General features: G+C 36.2%; 4 protein-coding genes and 2 long non-coding RNA genes across 6 annotated transcripts; 2 read left to right on the forward strand and 4 right to left on the reverse strand.

The window, feature by feature from the left end:
* The first annotated feature begins 951 nt into the window (after positions 1-951).
* On the forward strand, positions 952-3,853 carry LOC111484865 (DNA repair protein RAD51 homolog). Its single transcript, XM_023131486.1, has 9 exons — positions 952-1,190; positions 1,424-1,568; positions 1,651-1,761; positions 1,862-1,953; positions 2,048-2,142; positions 2,235-2,348; positions 3,037-3,166; positions 3,252-3,373; positions 3,484-3,853. Exons 1-9 carry the CDS (start codon positions 1,101-1,103, stop codon positions 3,605-3,607), a joined length of 1,023 nt encoding a protein of 340 aa, XP_022987254.1. The 5' UTR covers positions 952-1,100; the 3' UTR covers positions 3,608-3,853.
* A 736-nt stretch (positions 3,854-4,589) lies between these two features.
* LOC111484864 lies at positions 4,590-7,584 on the reverse strand. Its single transcript, XM_023131484.1, has 5 exons — positions 7,422-7,584; positions 6,291-7,173; positions 5,933-6,133; positions 5,521-5,716; positions 4,590-5,044 (listed from the first exon to the last, which is right to left on the reverse strand). Exons 2-5 carry the CDS (start codon positions 7,122-7,124, stop codon positions 4,863-4,865), a joined length of 1,413 nt encoding a protein of 470 aa, XP_022987252.1. The 5' UTR covers positions 7,125-7,173; positions 7,422-7,584; the 3' UTR covers positions 4,590-4,862.
* A 1,150-nt stretch (positions 7,585-8,734) lies between these two features.
* On the reverse strand, positions 8,735-11,356 carry LOC111485585 (eukaryotic translation initiation factor 3 subunit K-like). The gene is made up of 8 exons (XM_023132525.1): positions 11,125-11,356; positions 10,923-10,979; positions 10,493-10,543; positions 10,323-10,385; positions 9,944-9,994; positions 9,772-9,838; positions 9,492-9,574; positions 8,735-9,146 (listed from the first exon to the last, which is right to left on the reverse strand). Exons 1-8 carry the CDS (start codon positions 11,245-11,247, stop codon positions 8,943-8,945), a joined length of 699 nt encoding a protein of 232 aa, XP_022988293.1. The 5' UTR covers positions 11,248-11,356; the 3' UTR covers positions 8,735-8,942.
* Positions 11,357-16,074: 4,718 nt separating this feature from the next.
* On the forward strand, positions 16,075-20,444 carry LOC111484831 (sucrose synthase-like). The gene is made up of 13 exons (XM_023131441.1): positions 16,075-16,421; positions 16,803-16,955; positions 17,047-17,173; positions 17,255-17,406; positions 17,498-17,690; positions 17,759-18,094; positions 18,177-18,272; positions 18,383-18,556; positions 18,656-18,772; positions 18,864-19,030; positions 19,106-19,894; positions 19,972-20,110; positions 20,189-20,444. The coding sequence occupies exons 2-13, from the start codon at positions 16,858-16,860 to the stop codon at positions 20,219-20,221; spliced, it is 2,421 nt and encodes an 806-aa protein (XP_022987209.1). The 5' UTR covers positions 16,075-16,421; positions 16,803-16,857; the 3' UTR covers positions 20,222-20,444.
* On the reverse strand, positions 16,124-16,873 carry LOC111484835. Its single transcript, XR_002718585.1, has 2 exons — positions 16,782-16,873; positions 16,124-16,676 (listed from the first exon to the last, which is right to left on the reverse strand). It is a non-coding gene; the product is annotated as an uncharacterized LOC111484835 (long non-coding RNA).
* Positions 20,351-20,780, reverse strand: LOC111484836. Its single transcript, XR_002718586.1, has 2 exons — positions 20,651-20,780; positions 20,351-20,466 (listed from the first exon to the last, which is right to left on the reverse strand). It is a non-coding gene; the product is annotated as an uncharacterized LOC111484836 (long non-coding RNA).
* Positions 20,781-20,785: the final 5 nt, after the last annotated feature.

Genomic DNA, 20,785 nt, shown 5'->3' on the forward strand with positions numbered 1-20,785 from the left:
TTTCCTTGTACACTTGTTCGTTGGATTGTGATAATCCCAATCCATATGGAAATTATCCTTCTTTAAGTTTTTTTTTTTTTTTTTTTTTTTTTTAATATTATCCATCCCAAAATAAGAGTAATAAAAAACCCGACTCGACTAAATGAATCAATATACATTATGTTTCCCATTGGATGGATCGAGTTTTCTTTTGGGAGCTATAGCTCGACTAATAAGAATTACGACCTGAATAAGCGAAAATCATGGAATATACGTTTCAGTTCTATAAAGGGGTAAATAATCGAGTTTATAGCCCATTATATACATGATTCCCTTAGTGGAAGGAGTATACACACTTTGATCGAGTTGTGTTTTTGCTCAAATCTCTTAGAAAAACTTAATGGAGTTGTTTTTAAAATGTGTATGCTAGAGAGAGGTTTCCACACGCTTATAAAATACAGTTCAATCCTATACTAGCAAATATTGTCCTCTTTGGACTTTTTTTTTCTAGATTTATCTCAAGGTTTTAAAAACGCATATGTTAGGTAGAGGTTTCCATACCCTTATAAGGAATGTTTCGTTCTCCTCTTTAACCAATATGGGATCTCACATTTAGACTCATAAGTAGTGGTAAGGACGGCGACATAGCTACAGTAAAACAACAGGTAGAAATTAAAGGCATTAATAAACAGTTACATGGGTTGCGTAAAGGCTTTAAGAGATAGAGGACCATCTACCAAATATTGTAGCGAAAAAGGCACGAACGAGGAACCTAACTAATACCAATTTAAGCATATATCAATTAGTATGAAATAATAAAATGGAAGAAAATTGAATGTGTAGCATTTGGGCTTTTCAGTGTTATAAGGGATCCAAATAGCAAAAGTTCATTGGATTATAGTCCAAAACTCGGCCCAAATTTGATCATAGACTTCCCGGGTAAGCTACTTCCGTACTCTCCACTCTTTTTGGCGCCCCTCAAATCTTCTTAAAATTCACAAATTCCCTCCACCATTTTCGCTTCCAATCGCTTTCTCTGTGCAATCCGCAGAGCTCTTCTGGTTCTGGCAATTGCATCGAGCGATTCTTTCATTTGCGGGTCGGTGGTTTAGTATTTGACAATGGAGCGGCAAAGAAACCAGAAGCCCTCTGAAGAACACGAAGAGGCCGAGGAGATACAGCACGGCCCGTTTCCCGTAGAACAGCTCCAGGTATCACCAAGAATTAGGGTTTTAAAACCTCTTTTTGTTGATCGATCGATTACTAAATGCCTGACGAATCTCGAATTCGAGATTAAACTTCTTCTTTTCCACTTCGTCTCTAATCGTGGGATTAAGTTATTTGCCTTCGAATTTATTTACATTGCTTTATCGGAATCGCGATGGGTTTTAGGTTGCGGAATTATCATTTCCGAGTGACGATTTTTAGTAATGTTGTACTTAAGGCATCGGGAATTGCTGCAATTGACATAAAGAAGCTTAAAGATGCTGGTTTGTGCACGGTAGAGTCCGTTGCTTACTCTCCCAGGAAAGAACTGCTTCAAATCAAGGGCATAAGCGAGGCTAAAGTTGATAAAATTATTGAAGCAGGCATGCAATTTGATTACAATTTTCCATTTCCCATTTGCTTGTTATGTTTGTCTCTCTGTCTGAATCGCTTCACTGTCAATAGCTTCCAAGATTGTGCCATTGGGTTTCACAAGTGCTGGCCAACTCCATGCTCAGAGGCTAGAGATCATTCAATTAACATCTGGGTCAAGGGAACTTGACAAGATTCTTGAAGGTTGCTTTCTTGAAGAGCTTTCAAGTTCAATTGTCCTGTTTTTTTCATTTTTATTATCAACTTTCGTTTGCTTACTTTCGATTTTACACCCTCCTTTCAGGGGGAATTGAGACAGGATCCATTACTGAAATCTATGGGGAGTTTCGTTCTGGGAAAACTCAGCTTTGTCACACACTCTGTGTTACCTGCCAAGTGAGTTCAGCTTAAAATTGTATTATGACTGTTTTTGGCTATGGAATCTGTTGATTCATTTGAATCATCTGAGGTGTTTTGAATTATCGATCAGCTCCCACTGGATCAAGGCGGTGGAGAGGGAAAGGCGATGTACATTGATGCCGAGGGCACGTTTAGACCCCAGAGGCTACTACAGATTGCAGACAGGTTTGATGAGAAGGCATGGTTGTTGTTATCTGTGTGTGTGTGTGTGTGTGTGTGTAATGAAATAGCTTAATGGTTGATATTGGTTGTTGCAGATTTGGACTCAATGGTGCTGATGTGTTGGAAAATGTGGCCTATGCTAGAGCGTATAACACTGATCATCAGTCAAGGCTTTTGCTGGAAGCTGCTTCAATGATGGTGGAAACAAGGTACCTATCATAGTTTGTATGAGCTAGATGTGTATTGTGAGATCTCACTATCGGTTGGAGAGGATAATTAAGTATTTTTTATAAGGGTATGGAAACCTCTTACTAGCATATGTGTTGTAAAAACCTTGAGGGAAAACCCAAAGAGGACAATACCTACTAATAGTGGGCTTGGGCTATAACAAATGGTATTAGAACCAGACACCGGGCGATGTGCCAGCTAGGAGGCTCAGTTCGAAGGGGGGTGGACACGAGGTGGTGTGCAAGTAAGGACACTAGACCCCGAAGGGAAGGATTGGAGGGTTGCACATCGATTGGAGAAGGGAACGAATGCCAGTGAGGACACCAAGCCCTGAAGAAGGGTGGATCATAAGATCCCACATCGGTTGGGGAGGAGAATGAAACATTCTTTATAAGGGTGTAGAAACCTCTCTCTAGCAGACACGTTTTAAAAACTTTGAGGGAAAGTCTGAAAAAGAGCCCAAAGAAGACAATATCTGCTAGCAGTAGGCTTAAGCGGTTACATGTATGCTAATAGGACTTAATACTAATACAGTGTTTTTTACACATTTCAGTTTTCATTACATTGCCACTAATATGATGCATCCGATGACATCTGGAATGATAGAAGTTTTATTGATCATCTCGATTGAAATAAGTTATTGAGATGATCCATTCACATTATATGTAGGTTTGCTCTCATGATAGTTGATAGCGCTACTGCCCTCTACAGAACGGATTTCTCAGGAAGGGGAGAACTTTCGGCTCGGCAAATGCATCTAGCAAAGTTCTTAAGGAGTCTCCAGAAAATGGCAGATGAGGTAAAGGCACTCATCCCTTAATGGGTTTAGTTTGCATTTTTCTTACCATTGACAAGAGCAATATCTTTTGATGATCTGGTTGTAGTTTGGTGTGGCTGTGGTCATCACGAATCAAGTGGTGGCACAGGTTGATGGTTCAGCAATCTTTGCAGGCCCTCAAATTAAGCCAATTGGTGGAAACATTATGGCTCATGCTTCTACGACAAGGTTTGTCACAATTACAACTCAACCGGTTAAAACGTTGTACCTTTGACCTAAAGGTTATAGGTTCGAATCTTCACATCCATAAATGTAACCAATTATATTTTCTACTACAGGCTTGCTCTACGGAAAGGAAGAGGGGAGGAACGCATTTGTAAGGTGATAAGTTCACCGTGTTTAGCCGAGGCCGAAGCACGGTTTCAAATTTCAGCTGAAGGGGTTACGGACGTCAAAGATTGACGAGTAATTCCCTACAAACATAGCTTCCATGTGTATAAGCGAGCTCATTGGGGGCTTTGTTCAGTGCAATCATGTTTTCCCCAAGCAATTAATATTTGCTTGCACGAGATGGCTTTTGTTTCCTTTCTCGTCACACCATTGTGTTCATTGCAATGTATGCTGGCGAAGGCAAATCTCTTGATAAATCGTTGGCTCAGATGTTTAAATTTAGCTTGTTATTTATGTCATTATATTCTTAAGCCTATAGTTTTATCATCTTTCCAAATTATATATATGGGTAGAAGAATTGGCAAATATAAAATGCAGGCATGTGCTTAAATGCATTATCACCAATCTCATGGAGTAACTATAGCACAAATTGTCATTTGTGCTCTAGACACATACTGTATCATATTATAACACATAACATCATTAAGAAGAATGCCTAGCTTTAAAATTGAGTGATTTTAACGGTTTGTAATGAACCTCTAGCGCAGAGATTTGTAAAATGGAATACAGATGTATTTTAAAACTGTGAGACCAAAGTAGACAATATTTGCTAGTGGGGGACTTTAGCTATTATAAATGATATCAGATAGACACAGGACGGTGTACGGGTGAGGACATTGGCACTTTAAGGGGATAGTAGATTATGATGTCCCAACTTAGTTGGGAAGGAGAACAAACCACAATGGAAACTTTCTCCTAGCATACTAGCCTTGAGGGAAAGCCTAAAAAGGGAAGCCCAAAGAGACAAAATATCGGCTAGCAGTAGATTTGGGCTGTTACATAGATTGAAAATCGCACATCAAATGAAGAGAGAAACAAAACATTTCTTATATGAGAAGTGTAACTTTGATATCATATATAACCGCCCTAACTCGGCATACTATTCTTATAGCATGTTAGAGAGTAATTTTAAAATGGTTAAAATCAAGTTTGTCCTATTCAAAGCCACCACAAAAATAATTTTAACCTTTCAAACGTGAAAGGTGCCCTTAACTGAGTATGCTAATAAATATATATTTATACAATGAATAAACATCCAATTCTAAACATTACAATGCTTATGGGGTGGGTTGCAAATAAATGTATATTTACACAAGAATAAACCAGCCAAACTTTGAGACAAGGCAATAACTATATGCTTCTAGTTGTGGATGCATGTATATTTACAATCTAGGAAATATAAACTTTGGATCAGAGCTTACACGGCAGTTCATAGCACAGCACAGCACAGCCATGGAGACGTCTGCTATACAACGAGGATAGTTGGTCATTGCAGAATGGAATAGAAGTCATCAAGCGCAGAGTACAACGGTTCGGCAGCTCTCGGCCTCTCTACCGTCCCCAACAGAATATCAGAGGTGGTTAGATAGGGATCGCCATAAAAGCATAGATTTGTGTCCATCCTTGTTGCTACAACGTTTCCTTCCAATGATACTCCAACAAATGCGCCTGTCAAGAAGTAAACTACTGCATCAGTTACCATCTCTAGCTTATGAAATACTGTAATCCAGACAGAATTTGGCTTCTAAATATGGAAAACTTAAGCATATATGGTGCAAAATAACTACTAAAAGCAAGCCTATCTCCGTTCTTTGGAACTCAAGGAACCAGTTGTACAACCGATAGAACAGATCCAGTTCAAGTAAGGCCTACTCTAATGAAGTCGACTACCACGACCAAAATCAATAGTCGTATGAAATGCCGTAAAAGAAAAAAATTAATAAGCTATCTTCCTGCATGATTCACAAAACTGCTGAAGCCTGGAAAAAGTTAAATGTTCAATCTGCAGCTATTTCAATGATCTAATACGCTATCTTAATGAAAGTTTATTTAGGCTCTGGCATAACTGTCAAAAACCTCAAATATTGAACAAAAATTACATATGATTCAAGTAAACAGACAATGGACAATCTGATCAGGGATACCTTTGCTACAACTGTACGTATAGCACATGCCAGAACCCCGATCTCCAGCACGGATATCTGCCTCCAAGACTCTACCAACAGGACCAGCAGCAACACTGCACCCAGCACCAAGTGAGAAGTGCATTCGGCTACAGAATGTTTTAACAGCTTTTGAATCATGAAGCACGATTATGAAATCCATGAGCTCGCCGCCAATCTAAGGCAAACAAGGATAAAAGTAATTCAGAACTCAAAGCATACAAGAATCTTGTGATTTGTGCCAAAAGTCCTAGTTCCACGTCTCATAGAAGAGACAAGAAACCAAAAAGTACACCGGCAAACTATCCTACAATCAAGCTGAACCATTTCTAAAGATTGAAACTCATCCAGAAATTATAGATGTACAAGATCTTTGAACTAAAAGTCTTTTTACCTGGGCACCCCATCCTAATCCAACAGATAATATAGCTGAAGGGGCAGACCACGAACCATCTGACCTTCGGGCAATTACCAAACCAGTGCCAAATTTGTAAGCAACCAACACTCCACCTTTGGCAACTGTCAAAATCGCAAGACCTCTGGCCCTCTTTAGTACAGCCGAGGGTATAGACTTTTCAGGATTTAGCCTAGAGACCTGTACAATTCAACAGCCAAGAAATAGAATGTCACAAAAGAACATTCACAACTTCGTTTCATATATCACGAATTATAGATATCAGAGTACAATGATATCTATGTCAATTCAAGTTATACTGACTTCCTCTGATTACTAAGTTGCTTGGTAAGCACACCTGGAAGTATCCTCTTAGCGTTTTAGATGCTTTGTATATCTCATGTTCCATGGATAGACCAATAGGGAGATTCAACCACCCTCTTGAACACGTCCAGTCCATTACATCATGTTTCGCCCTTTGCACAGCGTTACTAATGCTGTTAATAAGTACACCCTGTAAAGGATCAAGCCTGTCATAACAGGCATCGCATACCCTCTGTGGATTTCTCTCTCTGAACTTCATAGGCATCAAACACCTCCCATTTGTACAGGCTCGGCAAAAAATCCCTCCACAAAATCGACAATGATGCCTACCGCGAGTGATTGCAGTAAAAGGGGCAGTACACTGCATACAAATGGAAGAAGAACTATCTGGAAGCCACTCTGGAGGCTCAGCCTCCAAAACATCTTTATAAGCATTATAATTAATCGTATTTGGCTCAAGAAGAGGTGGGGCACTGGGAATGTAGACCGAGGAATGCAAATAAGTATCTCCATTCTTTTCAGAACCAAGGAATGAAATATTTGAACTGGGAACTTGTTGATCGGAGGAAACATCTGAAGATTTATTCACACCAGTCAATATAGCAAACATCCCATTTAAAACATTTTTTAAATTCACCTCTGGACGCATACTATTTTGCTTTGGAATATCGAATTCATCACTTGAATCGTATCCTTCCTCAATGAAGTCTTCAGATTCAAAAGAAAACTTAGAGTTCGAATGGAAGGGCGCACTATCATTAGGCATGGCCCATAGAGAATCACATTCGTCATCATCATTGTGGCCTCTGTTCACCTTTCCAACATTAGAAAGGGAAGAATATGTAACTTTCCCGTTTAAGGTAGCCATGAACTACAATAGTTGCGTTCAATAACTAAAACCAAGGAGATTTAGCGCACTGCACAGAAAGACGAACATCAACTGTCAGTATACAAATTACAAGAACTAAATACAAAACAACAATCAATTCAACTTAACAAGGAATCACTGCATTAGAATTTCAAAAACCATATACATACAAAATCTGTGTAGGCTAAATAATTCCAAATCTAGGGTTCTTCCTCGTCTGTATATGATTGACCAAGAAACGGCTACAAAGTTAAATTCGGAGGAAATCGAAACGGAAAGCAAACCGAATTTCCCTACCTTTATCATAAGAAGATTTCGTCTGAGCAAAATGATTTGCTACGTAGGGTCTGAGCTGGGGAAACCGATGAGAACGACGATGGCGGATGAAATGGGAAAGAACCGACGAACCTGGATGAACCTCTTTCGAAAATTCAACAAATATTTTCTTTTCTTTTCTTTTCTTTTCTTTTTTTTTTTTCCCTTTTCTCGGACTACTTTTTATATTTATCCGTCCAACTTCTCATACAGTTTTATTTATTTATTCATTTTAGATTAAATTAATAAAAATACTTTAATCTTATAATTTGTTTTAAAATATTTTTAATTAATAAAAAAAAACATTGTATTTCTTTGATTTTTTAATTTAAAAATACTTTAAAAACTTTTTTTAAAAAAATAGAAATATATTATTGGTTAAAGATATTTAATATTAAATAATAGTTTATCATATATATTTTATTATAACATAAATATCACCTTATAAATATCTTTTCGTAATTTATTAGATAGAGAACTTTCACACACCATATTAACTATTTTTATCCTTCTCCTTGTAAAATTTTTGAAAGTTTGAGTGTTTCTTGACAATATATATAATTTTAAAATATTTTTATTAATTTAATCTAAATAAAAATATTTATAATTTTATAAATTATCTAAAAATATTTCTAAACTTCCTGTTTAGCAAAGACGGACATTCCTGGCTCATTATCAGACAATCACTTATTCACAAACCTTATGTACGGTTAATCGTTTAAATTTCTCATTTCATGAAAAACTCTTTTCTTAGCCATATCTTCCTTATGTAGGGGTATTTTAGTGATAGGTTCTATAGGAACTGGACGATCCTATTTGGTCAAATACCCCGTGACAAACTCCTATCTTCCTTTCATTACAGTATTTCTGAACAAGTTCCCGGATAACAACCCTAAAGGTTTTCTTATTGATGATAGTGACAGATATGAATGATAGTGACAATATTGATGGTAGTGGTGATATTGATGATAGTGACGATATCGATCATGACCTTGATACAGAGTTGGAGCGCCACTAATTGTGAATATGATGCTAGAAATAGACCGAGGGAAAAAGTTTAAAAATAATACTTTTTTATAAGGCATAGTCAATGAAAAGTATTTTTTTTTTTTTTAAGTTTAGTCTTCAAATAGATAAAAATGGAATAAAATTCATCAAATTTTGTATTATTTCATTTTAGTGTTTATTTATGTCCTTAGATTTACAATATTTCAAGATTAGACTCTATTAATGGTTTGAGTTAATAGATGGATTGTGATAGCAAACCAGTCAAATTGATCGAAAAATCAACAATAATTTCAAGCAAAACACTTGTCATGACCTTATGGCCATTATGAAATGGCATGATTGAAGTGTACAAATATAAACCTCAAGACTCTTAACTGCCTCAAAGGGCAATCTCTTCTTTCTACGGCATAGTTGGAAAATTGGACAATACTTCACAGTGGTCTCAAAAAATAAAACGACGAGCGACATTAGTTACCGGTGAGCCGAGCAGGTTAGTTAACCAAGAATTGGGAAGATGCGAGTGATGTGTTCCAAGGGAATGCTGTCGGAGGATTTCTTCTTCAGTTCAGGATGGTTGAATTCGTTTGGTGGTATAACAACAAGTTGGCCCTTTCCATGGCCTTTCTCAAGAATCCAACCAGAGCTTGCAACTTGGTGCTCAAGAAATTTGTCCAAAGACAGTCCCTCGATGTTGATTGCCTGTGACATGCCACATGAGATTTAAATACACACAGAGTATTAACATAGAGCATTGAAAAGTATTGATTGAAGCCAAGAACTCCAAAACGACATGAATTCGGGTTGGCGGGTTCGCATCCTTGATAGCATGTCAGACAGAAAGTAAACAAGGTTGTTTGGAGTAGGATTTACGTTATAGCTAACGGCAGAAAAGATAAATCACGACGTAAATTATCAACCAGAACATTAGGCAGGATATCATAGTCAAGTCGCATAGACACTGAAACGCGAATGAAAAAAGACAATGATGATGTTAAAGTACCGACTCCAAGATTATTAAGACGGCAGACATTTTATAAAGCATACCTCCGCAAGCACAGATCTAGGAACCTTTTGATAAGTTAAGGAAAGAACATGGACTGCATAAGCTTGAATTGCTTTCTCAAAACCTGTATCGTATTTTCATATCAGGAACAGCTAAACAAGGCTTGGTCTAGAAACAAAGTAATTCAGCAAGTTGAAAATCATTTATCTTTTGGATATCTACTGATTAGGTTTTCCCATCTCAATTCTTCTTCAGGTCAGTCAAATGCATTCTCTAGAGTCACTCAAACAAACAAGTTTTGGCCTTATAGTTCCTACGTACCTGGCACGGCTTCAACTATGTGACGGTTCTTGGAAGCTTCATCCCAGAATTGACGAAACTTTCCAGTCTACACGTAAATAAGATCAAAATAGTCACAACTTTTGCATGAGCATGCTTCTAAAGATTAAAATTACGGGATTCAAAGAAGAAAAACGTAAAGAAACTTGCATACCTCCAAATAGTGGGAAAGTATAATCAAAGTCTTGAATTGATCCTCCATTTGCTGATAATAATATGTATAAAATGTGTCATTAAGGGATCTCTAAACAAGATTTAGCACAAGAAATGACAGCAAATAATGTGAAAATACTCAGCAGCAATGTTAGTAATCAAACTTAAGGGATCTCTAAACAAGAAATGACACCCCAATTGTTTACTCTACAGATCAATCAAATTTACTAGGACAGGGAGATCTCTAAATAAAATTAGTAATGAAACTTAAGGGATGGTGAACTACAATAGAGTAAACACATACCACTTGTTCTGGAATTAAAATGGCATAAGCATCTTAAAATAAAGCGTTGGTGAAATATGAAAGAGTTAACGCATACCACTCGTTCTGGAATTAAAAAGAGAGAAAGGCTGAAATCCGGAGCTGGCATTGCCATCAAAGCCTATTCACAAATCACACAGAAACTTCAAAATTAACCTGAATGAAGAACGTATTGAATTAAATTCTAAACAACATGTGAGGTCAAAGAAATTTTGAAGGAAAACACACCTTGACCAGGATGCGAGCCACAATTTGGGTACTCATTCTCTCTGGCTCAAACTGTAAATCAAGCAATAATTAATTTGCTAGAATATAAACCGTATGAATTGAGGGAAAAACACAGAGGCTAAACAATCAAAAGTTTAAGTTACAGGGCCAATGCGTTAAATGGGCAGCACCAGAATGCACTCTAATTTTTCTTGAAGTAAATGACAGTGAACCAAAAATAAATAAATATAACATCAACGGAAACTTAAGGATTAAATGGAAAATCTATCCCGAAATAAGAACCACGACGAATTTAGGGCCCAACTTTTTTTATTCTTCTGAAAATTAGACTAATACAAGTTTCTCAGATGACACTTTCAAACAATACAAACAATATAAGTAGTAAAAGACGTAAATCCATTTGCAGCTAGTAGATTAGTAGTATAGTTACCTGGTAGAGGCGAAGAAGGCATAGATTAGCATCTAAGCTGTACGTTTCTGAAGAGACCTGTAACACAAACGTTCAATCTAACTAAAATAAGATCAGAGTTCTCTCAATTCTGACGTACGATTACAAATGTAAACACGATTGATGAGATTATTCCATTTTACACAAATTGAACTGACAAAAGATGATACAGATGAAAAGAGACCTGCTCGTTTACGTAGTTTTCGAGATCGGGAAGGATGTCGGGATTGTAAGGATTCACAGCGAGCAACTGCTCCACCGCGGACGCCATCTCTTGCTGTGGCTGCTTCTGCAATTCTCTCCCCATGCCACCGAATTCCACCGCCGATAAGATACCTGAACTCAAAACCCTCAATTAGGGATGACGATGAATCCTCTGTTTTAGGGTTTCCGTCCCCTCTATTGCTTCATTAAACCAAGTGATTTCAAATTTCTCATAAATCACTCCCCCGTCAGCATTCTCGCTCGTCAAGTTGGTCCACGTGTGATCTCACAATCCACCATTTTAGATATCGCTCGTCAAGTTGGTGCGCGTGTGATCTCACAATCCACCCTTTTAGATATCAGCATATTAGTTGGTATGTTGCTCGATGTCTAATTTAGAGACTGTTTGTAACGGTCTGAGGCCGCCAGTAGCAAATATTGTCCGTTTTGACCTGTTATATATCGTCATCAGTGCAGTCTATAAATGATGAGGTTTCCACGCCCTCACGCCCTTTATTTTGTTTCCTACTTCAAAAATATCTATTCGATCTTTTTTGTTCTGACAAAAAATAAAGTTTACAACTCAACCGAGCTCTACTTTATTTTGTTATGAATATTAAAATTATTTTATGGTTACAACCAGTGTCAATGTTTTGTAAATATTAAGATTTTAATTATTAATATAACATATACAGTGAAAAAGCATAATTTTTAAATAATTAAAAAAATTAAGTTCGATTATAAACATTATTCGAATTATTCATGTCATCACTTCAACAAACACAAAATTTTGAATTAGTCCAAAAAAATTCTCCAACCTAAATAGGCTCATAAATTTTTAATTACGTGTCTAACTGGTTCCGACATATTTAACATTTTATTACGTGAATTAATATATGAAATTTTACGAAAAAATAATAAGTAAATTATTTATTAGACAAAAATTTTAAATTTTGAAAAAAAAAAAAATATATATATATATATATATCAAGGTGGGATTGGGCCCAATTATGACATGAGATAACAAAACAAAGAAAGACGAAAGCCCAGGCCCATTAACTGAACGTAGGGTATTCACATATTTATTTTTCTTTTATTTATTTATTCTTTAAGAAAAAATGTCCACATTTAATATTTTTAAACATTTAAACTAAACTATAATATTTAAAGGATTTATTTAATAAAATGTTTTATATTTAGTGGGAATCTTAATTTCTTGGTAGGAAGAAAATTATTATAAGCTGACACGTGTCAGTTGCATGCCACCTGGCAGACAGTCCAATAACTTCTCCTAGTCCCAAATCCACACGTTTCATCACGTGACTAATTAATTTTTTTTTTTATCTATTTTTAAAAACATTTTAATTCTTAATTAAATTTAAAAGACATAAATAATTTTAAAAAAACTATATATTACCTTTAATTTTGAGTTAAAAAAATAAACATCAAAATTAAAAAATAAATATTTATCAAACTAAGTTTTAGATATAAATTTATATATCTTCAATATATAATATTTATCTATTTTAAATTTTAATGCACATTTTTAAACCAGTGACTACAAACTTATTAATTTTTTTTTTTTTTTTTTTTTTTTTTTTTTTTTTTTTTTTTTTTTTTTTTTGATGTATCAAATAAATAAAATATTAATTATTAATGAGGAATTGAATTATTAAGGACAGGTAAATTTTACCAACCAAAATTTAACCTAGTCTATATTTACCCAATTTTAACTAGAGTTAGAAAATCAAGTAATTATTTTATTACCTTTGCTTGCACATTAAGTTCAATTTTAATTGGACCGATAAATTTTTATCTACCAAACTTTTACCCAAGTTTTGAGGTCTAAAATTTTACTGTTAGTGTAGTTGGTTTAATAGATAATTATTATTATTATATTATCGTCATTCAATGAAATTAAAATAATAATAATAAAATTATTGATGCTTTATTGATAACATCACATCAAAGAAAATTTATAAAATATACATATTTATAATATAAAAACATACCCTTAAATAAATAAATAAAAAATCCAAAAATACTTTTAAATTTTTTAAAAAACTTTAAAACAATGGACGGTTTTTGTTCATATTTTAATAGTAATAAATTATTTTACCAATTTGATGTATTTTGTTTATATTTTGACATAATAATGAAAATGGTATTTTTATTTTTTTTAAGTTGAATGTATAAAATTTTAGAAATATTTTTATTAATTTATTATAAATAGGAGAATTTTACCTCCAAAATAAAAATAATAGTAATAAAAATGATATCTTATTTATCGAGTTGTATTAGCCACATCACTCATACACGTTAGAATATTTCATAATATATCTTATTTATCGAGTTGTATTAGCCACGTCACCCATACACGTTAGTATATTTTATAATATATCTTATTTATCGAGCTGTATTAGTCACGTCACATTCAATTCTCCGTCGACGTGTCATTAGCCGGTTGAAACATGTCTATTAATAGAGAGCCACGTGAGCAGAAGTTTTTCTTACGTGTAACATTAATAAACCTAAAATTATAATAAAATAAAATTCCAACCCTTCACTCAAAGGAAAGGGTAGAATGGTCCACCAAGGAAGTGGATAAAATGCAGCCCACAGCATTTGGACAGGTGGCATTGGAGAAAAATCAAACGTGTTGCACAAGAAAAGTTATTATTATTATTATTATTATTAATTAGTTAATATTCTTGACTTTAATTATTAATTAAATATCATATGTGATTAATTTTAATTAAAATACACGTCATCAATCTTATATCTCCTTCTCTCAAAAATATTTTCATTTCTTTAATCATTAACTCATTAATAAAAAAAAAAATAATTTAAATTATAAATTTAGAAGAAAAGTAAAAAAAAAAATACCTTTAAACTATTGAATTTACTCAATCATTTTTAATATTTATTTATTTATTGTTTACAAATTTAAAATTATTGTTGGACATATATATTTAAATTAATTTAGTTTATTTATTTTGCTTGTAACTATGGACATTAATTACGTGGTTAACTACTTAAAGGACTATTTATATATATATATATACATAAATAAATTCGAGCAAAAATTGGAATAATTTATTGAATGGGCAATAAATAAATAAATAAAATAAATAGCTGGGGCCCACAGATGCCGAGTGTGCAAACAAAACGAGGAGCATGATTCATCAATTTCATTGGTTTTCTAAATGTAGGCGGCCACGTCATCAACTAGAAAATCGAGCTGTTTGATTGGCTTAATGTTCCCGACAAACTACCGTGACGGACGGTGCGATAATTCGGGCATTCTTTTTCACATTTTAACTTCGGTAAAAGTAAAAAAAAAATCAAGTTAACTTTGGGGTATATTTGTAATAAACTCATAAAGTTTGAATATTTTCATTTGTACCATTTAAATTTTCAAATTTGTTTTAATATATATAATATTAAAGAGAGAGAGTGAAAACTAATATTGTAGTTGATTATTTAAAAGTTAAAAAATATACCTGTTATTTTAATAACTCGATCATAATTTGAGTCTAATTTTGATTAATCCACCATTTATATAGTTATCTTATTTATAATCAAATAAATTATAAGGATATGAAAATAACAATAAATAGAAAGATACCTATGGTGATAAGGCAAATATCTAATATTTGCTTTATAATAAAATATTAAATATAATATATATGGTAAACTATAATTTATTACTAAATATCCTTAATACTTACCCATTCAAGATTGTCATGAAATTAGTCAAAAAAGTCTATTTTGCTTTGGTAAAGTAATTGGATCTTCAGTTTACGAAATAGATTTTAATACTTGTTGTAACATTTGAAGAGTAACGTTTTTTTGTGTACCAAGTTCCCCATAGACGAATATCTAATTCGTCTTGATGAGTCTCGTGTAGTATAATTGGCACGCTACCTATTTTCGGTGATGAGAAAAAGACTTCAAAAGCGAAAGTTTCGAACTCTCCAAGTAATCTCCGCTCGAATACAACAAAGAGTTGCATATTCTCCTGAAATGAATGTGATGCCATGTTCATATTGGCGGAAGGGCGAGTAAAAGAAAGAGAGAAGGAATTAAAAAAAAGGAAGATAAGAAATCACTTACAAAGAACATTAGAAACGAAATCAAAACATGCTCGAGAAAGGGTACTATTCCCGGAGATAATCCAAAATTAAGGGAAATTTACTAATTTAAAAATAAATAATAGAAAATAAACTCGAGAATTAAAAGTAAAAATGTAATATTTTCAAATTTACGTGTAATTAAAATATAAAAAACAAAAAAAAAATGTTGATAATAAAGCAACAAACCTAGGGAGCTAGCTTTTTATCCGTGGAAGGGAAAAAGGGCAACTAACATAGGTGGCTAGCTTGCTTCCACGGGTGGCGTGACGTGACGAGATCATCCACCCACTACAAGAGTAGAATACTTGCTTAGTCAAGTAGAAGGGCTAATCTAAGAGCGAGACAAACTGGAAACTGGCTGAGATTTCAATTTCAATGACGATTTTATCAGATATTTTACAACTGAAATCCCTCTAAAGTCACCTATAAAGAAGAGGAAAAGAAACGTGCTCGAGAAAGGTATCTTTGAACTCGAGAAGCTAAAATCAAGGAAAATTTACTAATTTAAATTCGATGATAGGAAAAAAAACCCAAAAATTAAATGCAATATTTTGAAATCTACGTGTAATTAAAATAGAAAAATATGAAAAAGAAAATTAATCTTCTTGATAATACCATGCGAAAGTTTAATTAGAAATCATTATAAAAAGGAAGAACAGAGAAAAGTGGAGCAGGTCAAGAGTGAAGTGACAGCAAAAGGCGGTTTTACGAAGCAACGTGGCGGGCGCTAACAGGTTTCGTGGTTGACGAAAACCGCGCCCAAAAACCACCCACTACACTTAGAAGCCGAGACCCACCGAGCTCGAACAACGCCCATTTTCAAATATTCAATTCAAACAAGGATTAATAAAATTTGTAATTTAAGCAAAACCCAGATCAAGTTGAGCAAGAACAGTCAAACCCATAATTTTAATGGCAACAAAATCGAAAAGGGAAGAAAAAAATGGGCCCAGCGAGGAAGAAGAAGAAGAAGAAGCGGTTTTGTGGAAGGAAGAAGAAAACCACAGAAATGGTAATGGCGGTAATAATGGCAATCGAGCTGCTGGATAAGAACTTCTATCCATTCCGTATATAAAAACCCTTTCTCCTCTTCCAATCTTCACACCATTCCATTTCACATTCCCCCTCTTTATTTCCCGAGGTTCGTTTATTCTCATTTCCCTTTGCTCTGTTTTCTTTGTTGTTCTTCATTCATTGCTCATTGTTGTTCTGATCTGAGGGTTTATTTGTGGATAAACCCAGTTTCGATTTCTTTTGATGATTTTGCTGATAAGTTGAAGTTGTGTATTTGTTCTTCTACTTGTAAATCTCTCTGTGTTTCTCTTGTTCTTCCATGTTCTTCTTTGTGTTCTACTGAGGTTTCTCTGCTCTGTTCTAAGACTCTTGAGTTTCTTCACTGGAGAAGAGAGTTCATGATGGTCAAACGGCTTGAAATCTTGATCTTCTTCATCGCTGGAGATCAAAACAGTTTGATTTGGGATGAAATGGAATATTCACATACTTTGATGTTTTCTTTTTGCAGCTGAAACAAACCAAGATTTTTCTGAGATATCTGTTCATCCTCCAAGAAGGTAGCCATGGCAGAACGAGTCCTCAACCGTGTTCATAGCCTCCGCGAGCGCTTGGATGAAACTCTAGTCACTCAACGAAATGAAATCCTAAGCCTCCTCTCTAAGTACTTTGTTTAGATCATCTTGCATTTTTGCTGGATCATGATCTTCCAAGCGTTATAATGGCAGCTAAATCAAACTTTGACTTGTTTGTAGGATTGAAGCCAAGGGAAAAGGCATCTTGCAGCATCATCAACTGATTGCTGAGTTTGAAACAATTCCTGAAGAGAATCGAAAGAAACTTGCTGATGGGGCATTTGGCGAAGTCCTGAGATCCACTCAGGTTTATAAATTTGATCTCTTTTGAGACCTGTAGCGTTGTGATATGCAGTTTCTCAAATTTGAAGTGACTTTCATGGTGCAGGAATCCATAGTTTTGCCCCCATGGGTGGCTCTTGCTGTTCGTCCTAGGCCCGGTGTGTGGGAATATATTCGAGTTAACGTCCACGCCCTGGTCGTTGAACAGCTTCAAGTTGCTGAATATCTGCACTTCAAAGAAGAACTTGTAGATGAAAGGTAAAGCTTTTAAAAGTTTCTGATCCTTCAAGTTGAAATAAAGCTGGTTTGGTTGTGAAATCTTAATACCTTTTGGCCATTGTATTTCCAGTCTGAACGGAAACTTCGTTCTCGAGCTCGATTTTGAGCCATTTACTGCTTCCTTCCCTCGCCCCACGCTCTCCAAGTCCATCGGCAATGGCGTCGAGTTCCTCAACCGTCACCTCTCTGCAAAGCTCTTCCATGGCAAAGAGAGCTTGCAGCCATTGCTGGACTTCCTCAGAGTTCACTGTCACAAAGGAAAGGTAATTCATTCACATCGCATTCTTTATCTCTTGATTCAGCATTGAATTGGTACTTGTTTTTATTGCAGACAATGATGTTGAACGATAGAATTCAGACCCTGAATGCCTTCCAACATGTGCTGAGGAAGGCAGAGGAGTATCTAGTAACACTTGCACCTGAAACACCCTACTCCGAGTTTGCGCTGAAGTTCCAGGAGATTGGCCTCGAGAGAGGGTGGGGAGACACCGCCGAGCGTGTACTTGAAATGATCCAACTTCTTTTGGATCTCCTCGAGGCCCCTGATCCTTGCACCCTCGAGAAGTTCCTTGGTAGAATCCCCATGGTCTTTAACGTTGTAATCCTTTCGCCCCACGGTTACTTCGCACAAGATAACGTCTTGGGTTACCCCGACACTGGTGGCCAGGTTAGTTTTGTCAAGACAAAGAACAAACATTGTGTGTTCTTTTGTTCTTCTAAACTGACGTTCATTGATTTCTTTGATGTAGGTGGTTTACATCTTGGACCAAGTTCGTGCTTTGGAGCATGAAATGCTTCAACGTATAAAGCACCAAGGATTGGACATAACTCCTCGTATTCTCATTGTAATGTCAAGATCTTGGCCACTTCTCCTTTAAATTTAGATGCTCATGCTAACCTTCTCCACACTTGGTTTGATGATTGATTGTCCTGTTCTTGTTTTTATTGATATCAGATCACCAGACTCCTCCCAGATGCAGTAGGAACAACCTGCACACAACGTCTCGAAAAAGTATACGGAACGGATTACGCCCACATTCTTCGAGTCCCATTCAGAAATGAGAAAGGGATCGTCCGAAAGTGGATCTCAAGATTCGAAGTCTGGCCTTACCTAGAGACTTACACCGAGGTGATTCTATCGCCCCTATTGTGATGATTCCGCCGCTCCTGTCCTTTGTGCCTGCTTCTTTGATTATATACTGAACCAAACCATCCTTGTGTTTGTCAGGATGTTGCACAGGAACTTGCCAAAGAGTTGCAGGGAAAGCCCGATCTGATCATCGGAAACTACAGCGATGGCAATATCGTTGCCTCGTTGCTGGCACATAAACTTGGAGTTACACAGGTTTGTGACATATCCAAAAACTCTTCTTGTTTCTTCTTCTTGTTGGCAAATGCTCATGAACTTGCATTTTCTGTTCTTGTTTCTTTTGCAGTGTACTATTGCTCACGCCTTGGAGAAAACCAAATACCCTGATTCAGATATCTATTGGAAGAAATTTGAGGGCAAGTATCACTTCTCATGCCAATTCACAGCTGATCTTATTGCCATGAACCATACCGATTTCATCATCACGAGTACGTTCCAAGAGATTGCTGGCAGGTAAGAGTTTGATTCTCGTTGATGGTCTCTGGTTATATGTGTTTGATCTTACACATGAATTCTTTTGGATCTCAGCAAAGATACTGTTGGACAATATGAGAGTCACACTGCCTTCACTCTTCCGGGGCTCTACCGGGTCGTTCATGGAATCGACGTGTTCGATCCCAAGTTCAACATAGTTTCACCTGGAGCAGATATGAGCATCTACTTCCCTTACACAGAGACAGAGAAGAGGCTGACTTCCTTCCAGCCTGAAATTGAAGAGCTTCTTTATAGCCAAGTTGAGAATGAAGAACACTTGTGTGTATTGAAAGATCGTTCCAAGCCGATCATATTCACAATGGCGAGATTGGATCGTGTCAAGAACATAACCGGACTCGTCGAGTGGTATGGGAAGAACAAGCGCCTTAGGGAGCTGGTTAACCTTGTGATTGTGGCTGGTGACCGGAGGAAGGAATCTAAGGACAATGAAGAGAAGGATGAAATGAAGAAGATGTATAGCTTAATAGAGACCTACAACTTGAACGGCCAATTCAGATGGATTTCGGCACAGATGAACCGAGTACGAAACGGCGAACTCTACCGATGCATTGCAGACACGAAGGGAGCTTTCGTGCAGCCTGCCGTGTACGAAGCGTTCGGTTTGACAGTTGTGGAGGCCATGACTTGTGGATTACCTACATTTGCTACTTGTAATGGAGGCCCTGCTGAGATCATTGTCAATGGTAAATCTGGCTTCCATATCGATCCATACCACGGTGATCAGGCTGCTGAAATCCTTGTGAACTTCTTCGAAAAGAGCAAGGAAGATCCAACACACTGGGATAAAATCTCCCAAGCAGGCCTCCAACGCATCTACGAAAAGTAAGTAAATCACTTCAAACTTCACTCGATTTGTTCTTCAGCTACTCGAGCTAATGAATCCTTACAATGTTCATCAGGTACACATGGCAGATCTACTCGGATAGGCTTCTAACGCTGACCGGAGTTTATGGCTTCTGGAAGCACGTATCCAACCTCGACCGCCTCGAGAGCCGCCGTTATTTGGAAATGTTTTACGCCCTCAAGTACCGCAAGCTGGTAAGTAATCACACGCAACAAGATCTTTAGCTAAAAGGTAGATTAGCAGATGTGTACTGATTCGTGGAAATTTTGCAGGCTGATTCTGTGCCACTGGCTGTGGATGAATGAAGATCTTGTAAGGAAAATGAAAGAGGGGAGCATCGGTAATAGAGAAAGAGTTGCTTCTGATTTCCACAAGAATCGTTAATAAAAGAGCTATGTGGATGCTTCCTGCAAATGTGAATAATTCAACGAAGAGTTTCTTGTTTCTGTCATTGATTTCTTCTTGTTTCTTGTACTAATTCGTTGTTCTGAACCAGTCATCAATTCGAGTATTATTGTCTTTTCGATTTCTTTTCCTCCATTCAACATCTCTGCAATAATCAAACAGAATGCATAAACAGATCAGCGCATAAACCCTAAAAGATAATCAATCAGAACGTATTCTTATCCAGGAAAACAAAAAAGTCTCTGGCAATCGACAGTTCGATCTCTGAGACTCGAATTTAATCGAACAGGATGAATGTCGTGTGCAAGTTTTGAGGCGATATTTCCAACCGGCTTCCGATTCGTGGTCTGGAGCTGCATCACCGGCCGGCGCCGCCTGACGGAGTCAGAACTGAAAATGATGGACATTGAAGAAGATCTCGTAGCTCTCTTTTCTCTCGCTCGCTTTTACTGTTTCAGATTATA

Source organism: Cucurbita maxima, unplaced genomic scaffold (assembly GCF_002738345.1).
Source record: "Cucurbita maxima cultivar Rimu unplaced genomic scaffold, Cmax_1.0 Cma_Scf00010, whole genome shotgun sequence".
Lineage (NCBI taxonomy): Eukaryota > Viridiplantae > Streptophyta > Magnoliopsida > Cucurbitales > Cucurbitaceae > Cucurbita > Cucurbita maxima.

What these genes read in the sequence shown, in the direction of transcription:
- LOC111484865 (XM_023131486.1), top strand. Translation starts at nt 1,101, where the DNA reads ATGGAGCGGCAAAGAAACCAGAAGCCCTCTGAAGAACACGAAGAGGCC. An exon ending in ACTTGACAAGATTCTTGAAG is followed by an intron (nt 1,762 to 1,861) that starts GTTGCTTTCTTG and finishes CCCTCCTTTCAG; the next exon opens with GGGGAATTGAGACAGGATCC. An exon ending in TCCAGAAAATGGCAGATGAG is followed by an intron (nt 3,167 to 3,251) that starts GTAAAGGCACTC and finishes ATCTGGTTGTAG; the next exon opens with TTTGGTGTGGCTGTGGTCAT.
- LOC111484831 (XM_023131441.1), top strand. Translation starts at nt 16,858, where the DNA reads ATGGCAGAACGAGTCCTCAACCGTGTTCATAGCCTCCGCGAGCGCTTG. An exon ending in ACCTAGAGACTTACACCGAG is followed by an intron (nt 18,557 to 18,655) that starts GTGATTCTATCG and finishes TGTGTTTGTCAG; the next exon opens with GATGTTGCACAGGAACTTGC. An exon ending in CCCTCAAGTACCGCAAGCTG is followed by an intron (nt 20,111 to 20,188) that starts GTAAGTAATCAC and finishes GAAATTTTGCAG; the next exon opens with GCTGATTCTGTGCCACTGGC.
- LOC111485585 (XM_023132525.1), bottom strand. Translation starts at nt 11,247, where the DNA reads ATGGGGAGAGAATTGCAGAAGCAGCCACAGCAAGAGATGGCGTCCGCG. An exon ending in TTTTAATTCCAGAACGAGTG is followed by an intron (nt 9,995 to 10,322) that starts GTATGCGTTAAC and finishes TATTATTATCAG; the next exon opens with CAAATGGAGGATCAATTCAA. An exon ending in TACTTTCCCACTATTTGGAG is followed by an intron (nt 9,839 to 9,943) that starts GTATGCAAGTTT and finishes ATTTACGTGTAG; the next exon opens with ACTGGAAAGTTTCGTCAATT.
- LOC111484864 (XM_023131484.1), bottom strand. Translation starts at nt 7,124, where the DNA reads ATGGCTACCTTAAACGGGAAAGTTACATATTCTTCCCTTTCTAATGTT. An exon ending in CGCTAAGAGGATACTTCCAG is followed by an intron (nt 6,134 to 6,290) that starts GTGTGCTTACCA and finishes TGAATTGTACAG; the next exon opens with GTCTCTAGGCTAAATCCTGA. An exon ending in GATTAGGATGGGGTGCCCAG is followed by an intron (nt 5,717 to 5,932) that starts GTAAAAAGACTT and finishes TGTTTGCCTTAG; the next exon opens with ATTGGCGGCGAGCTCATGGA.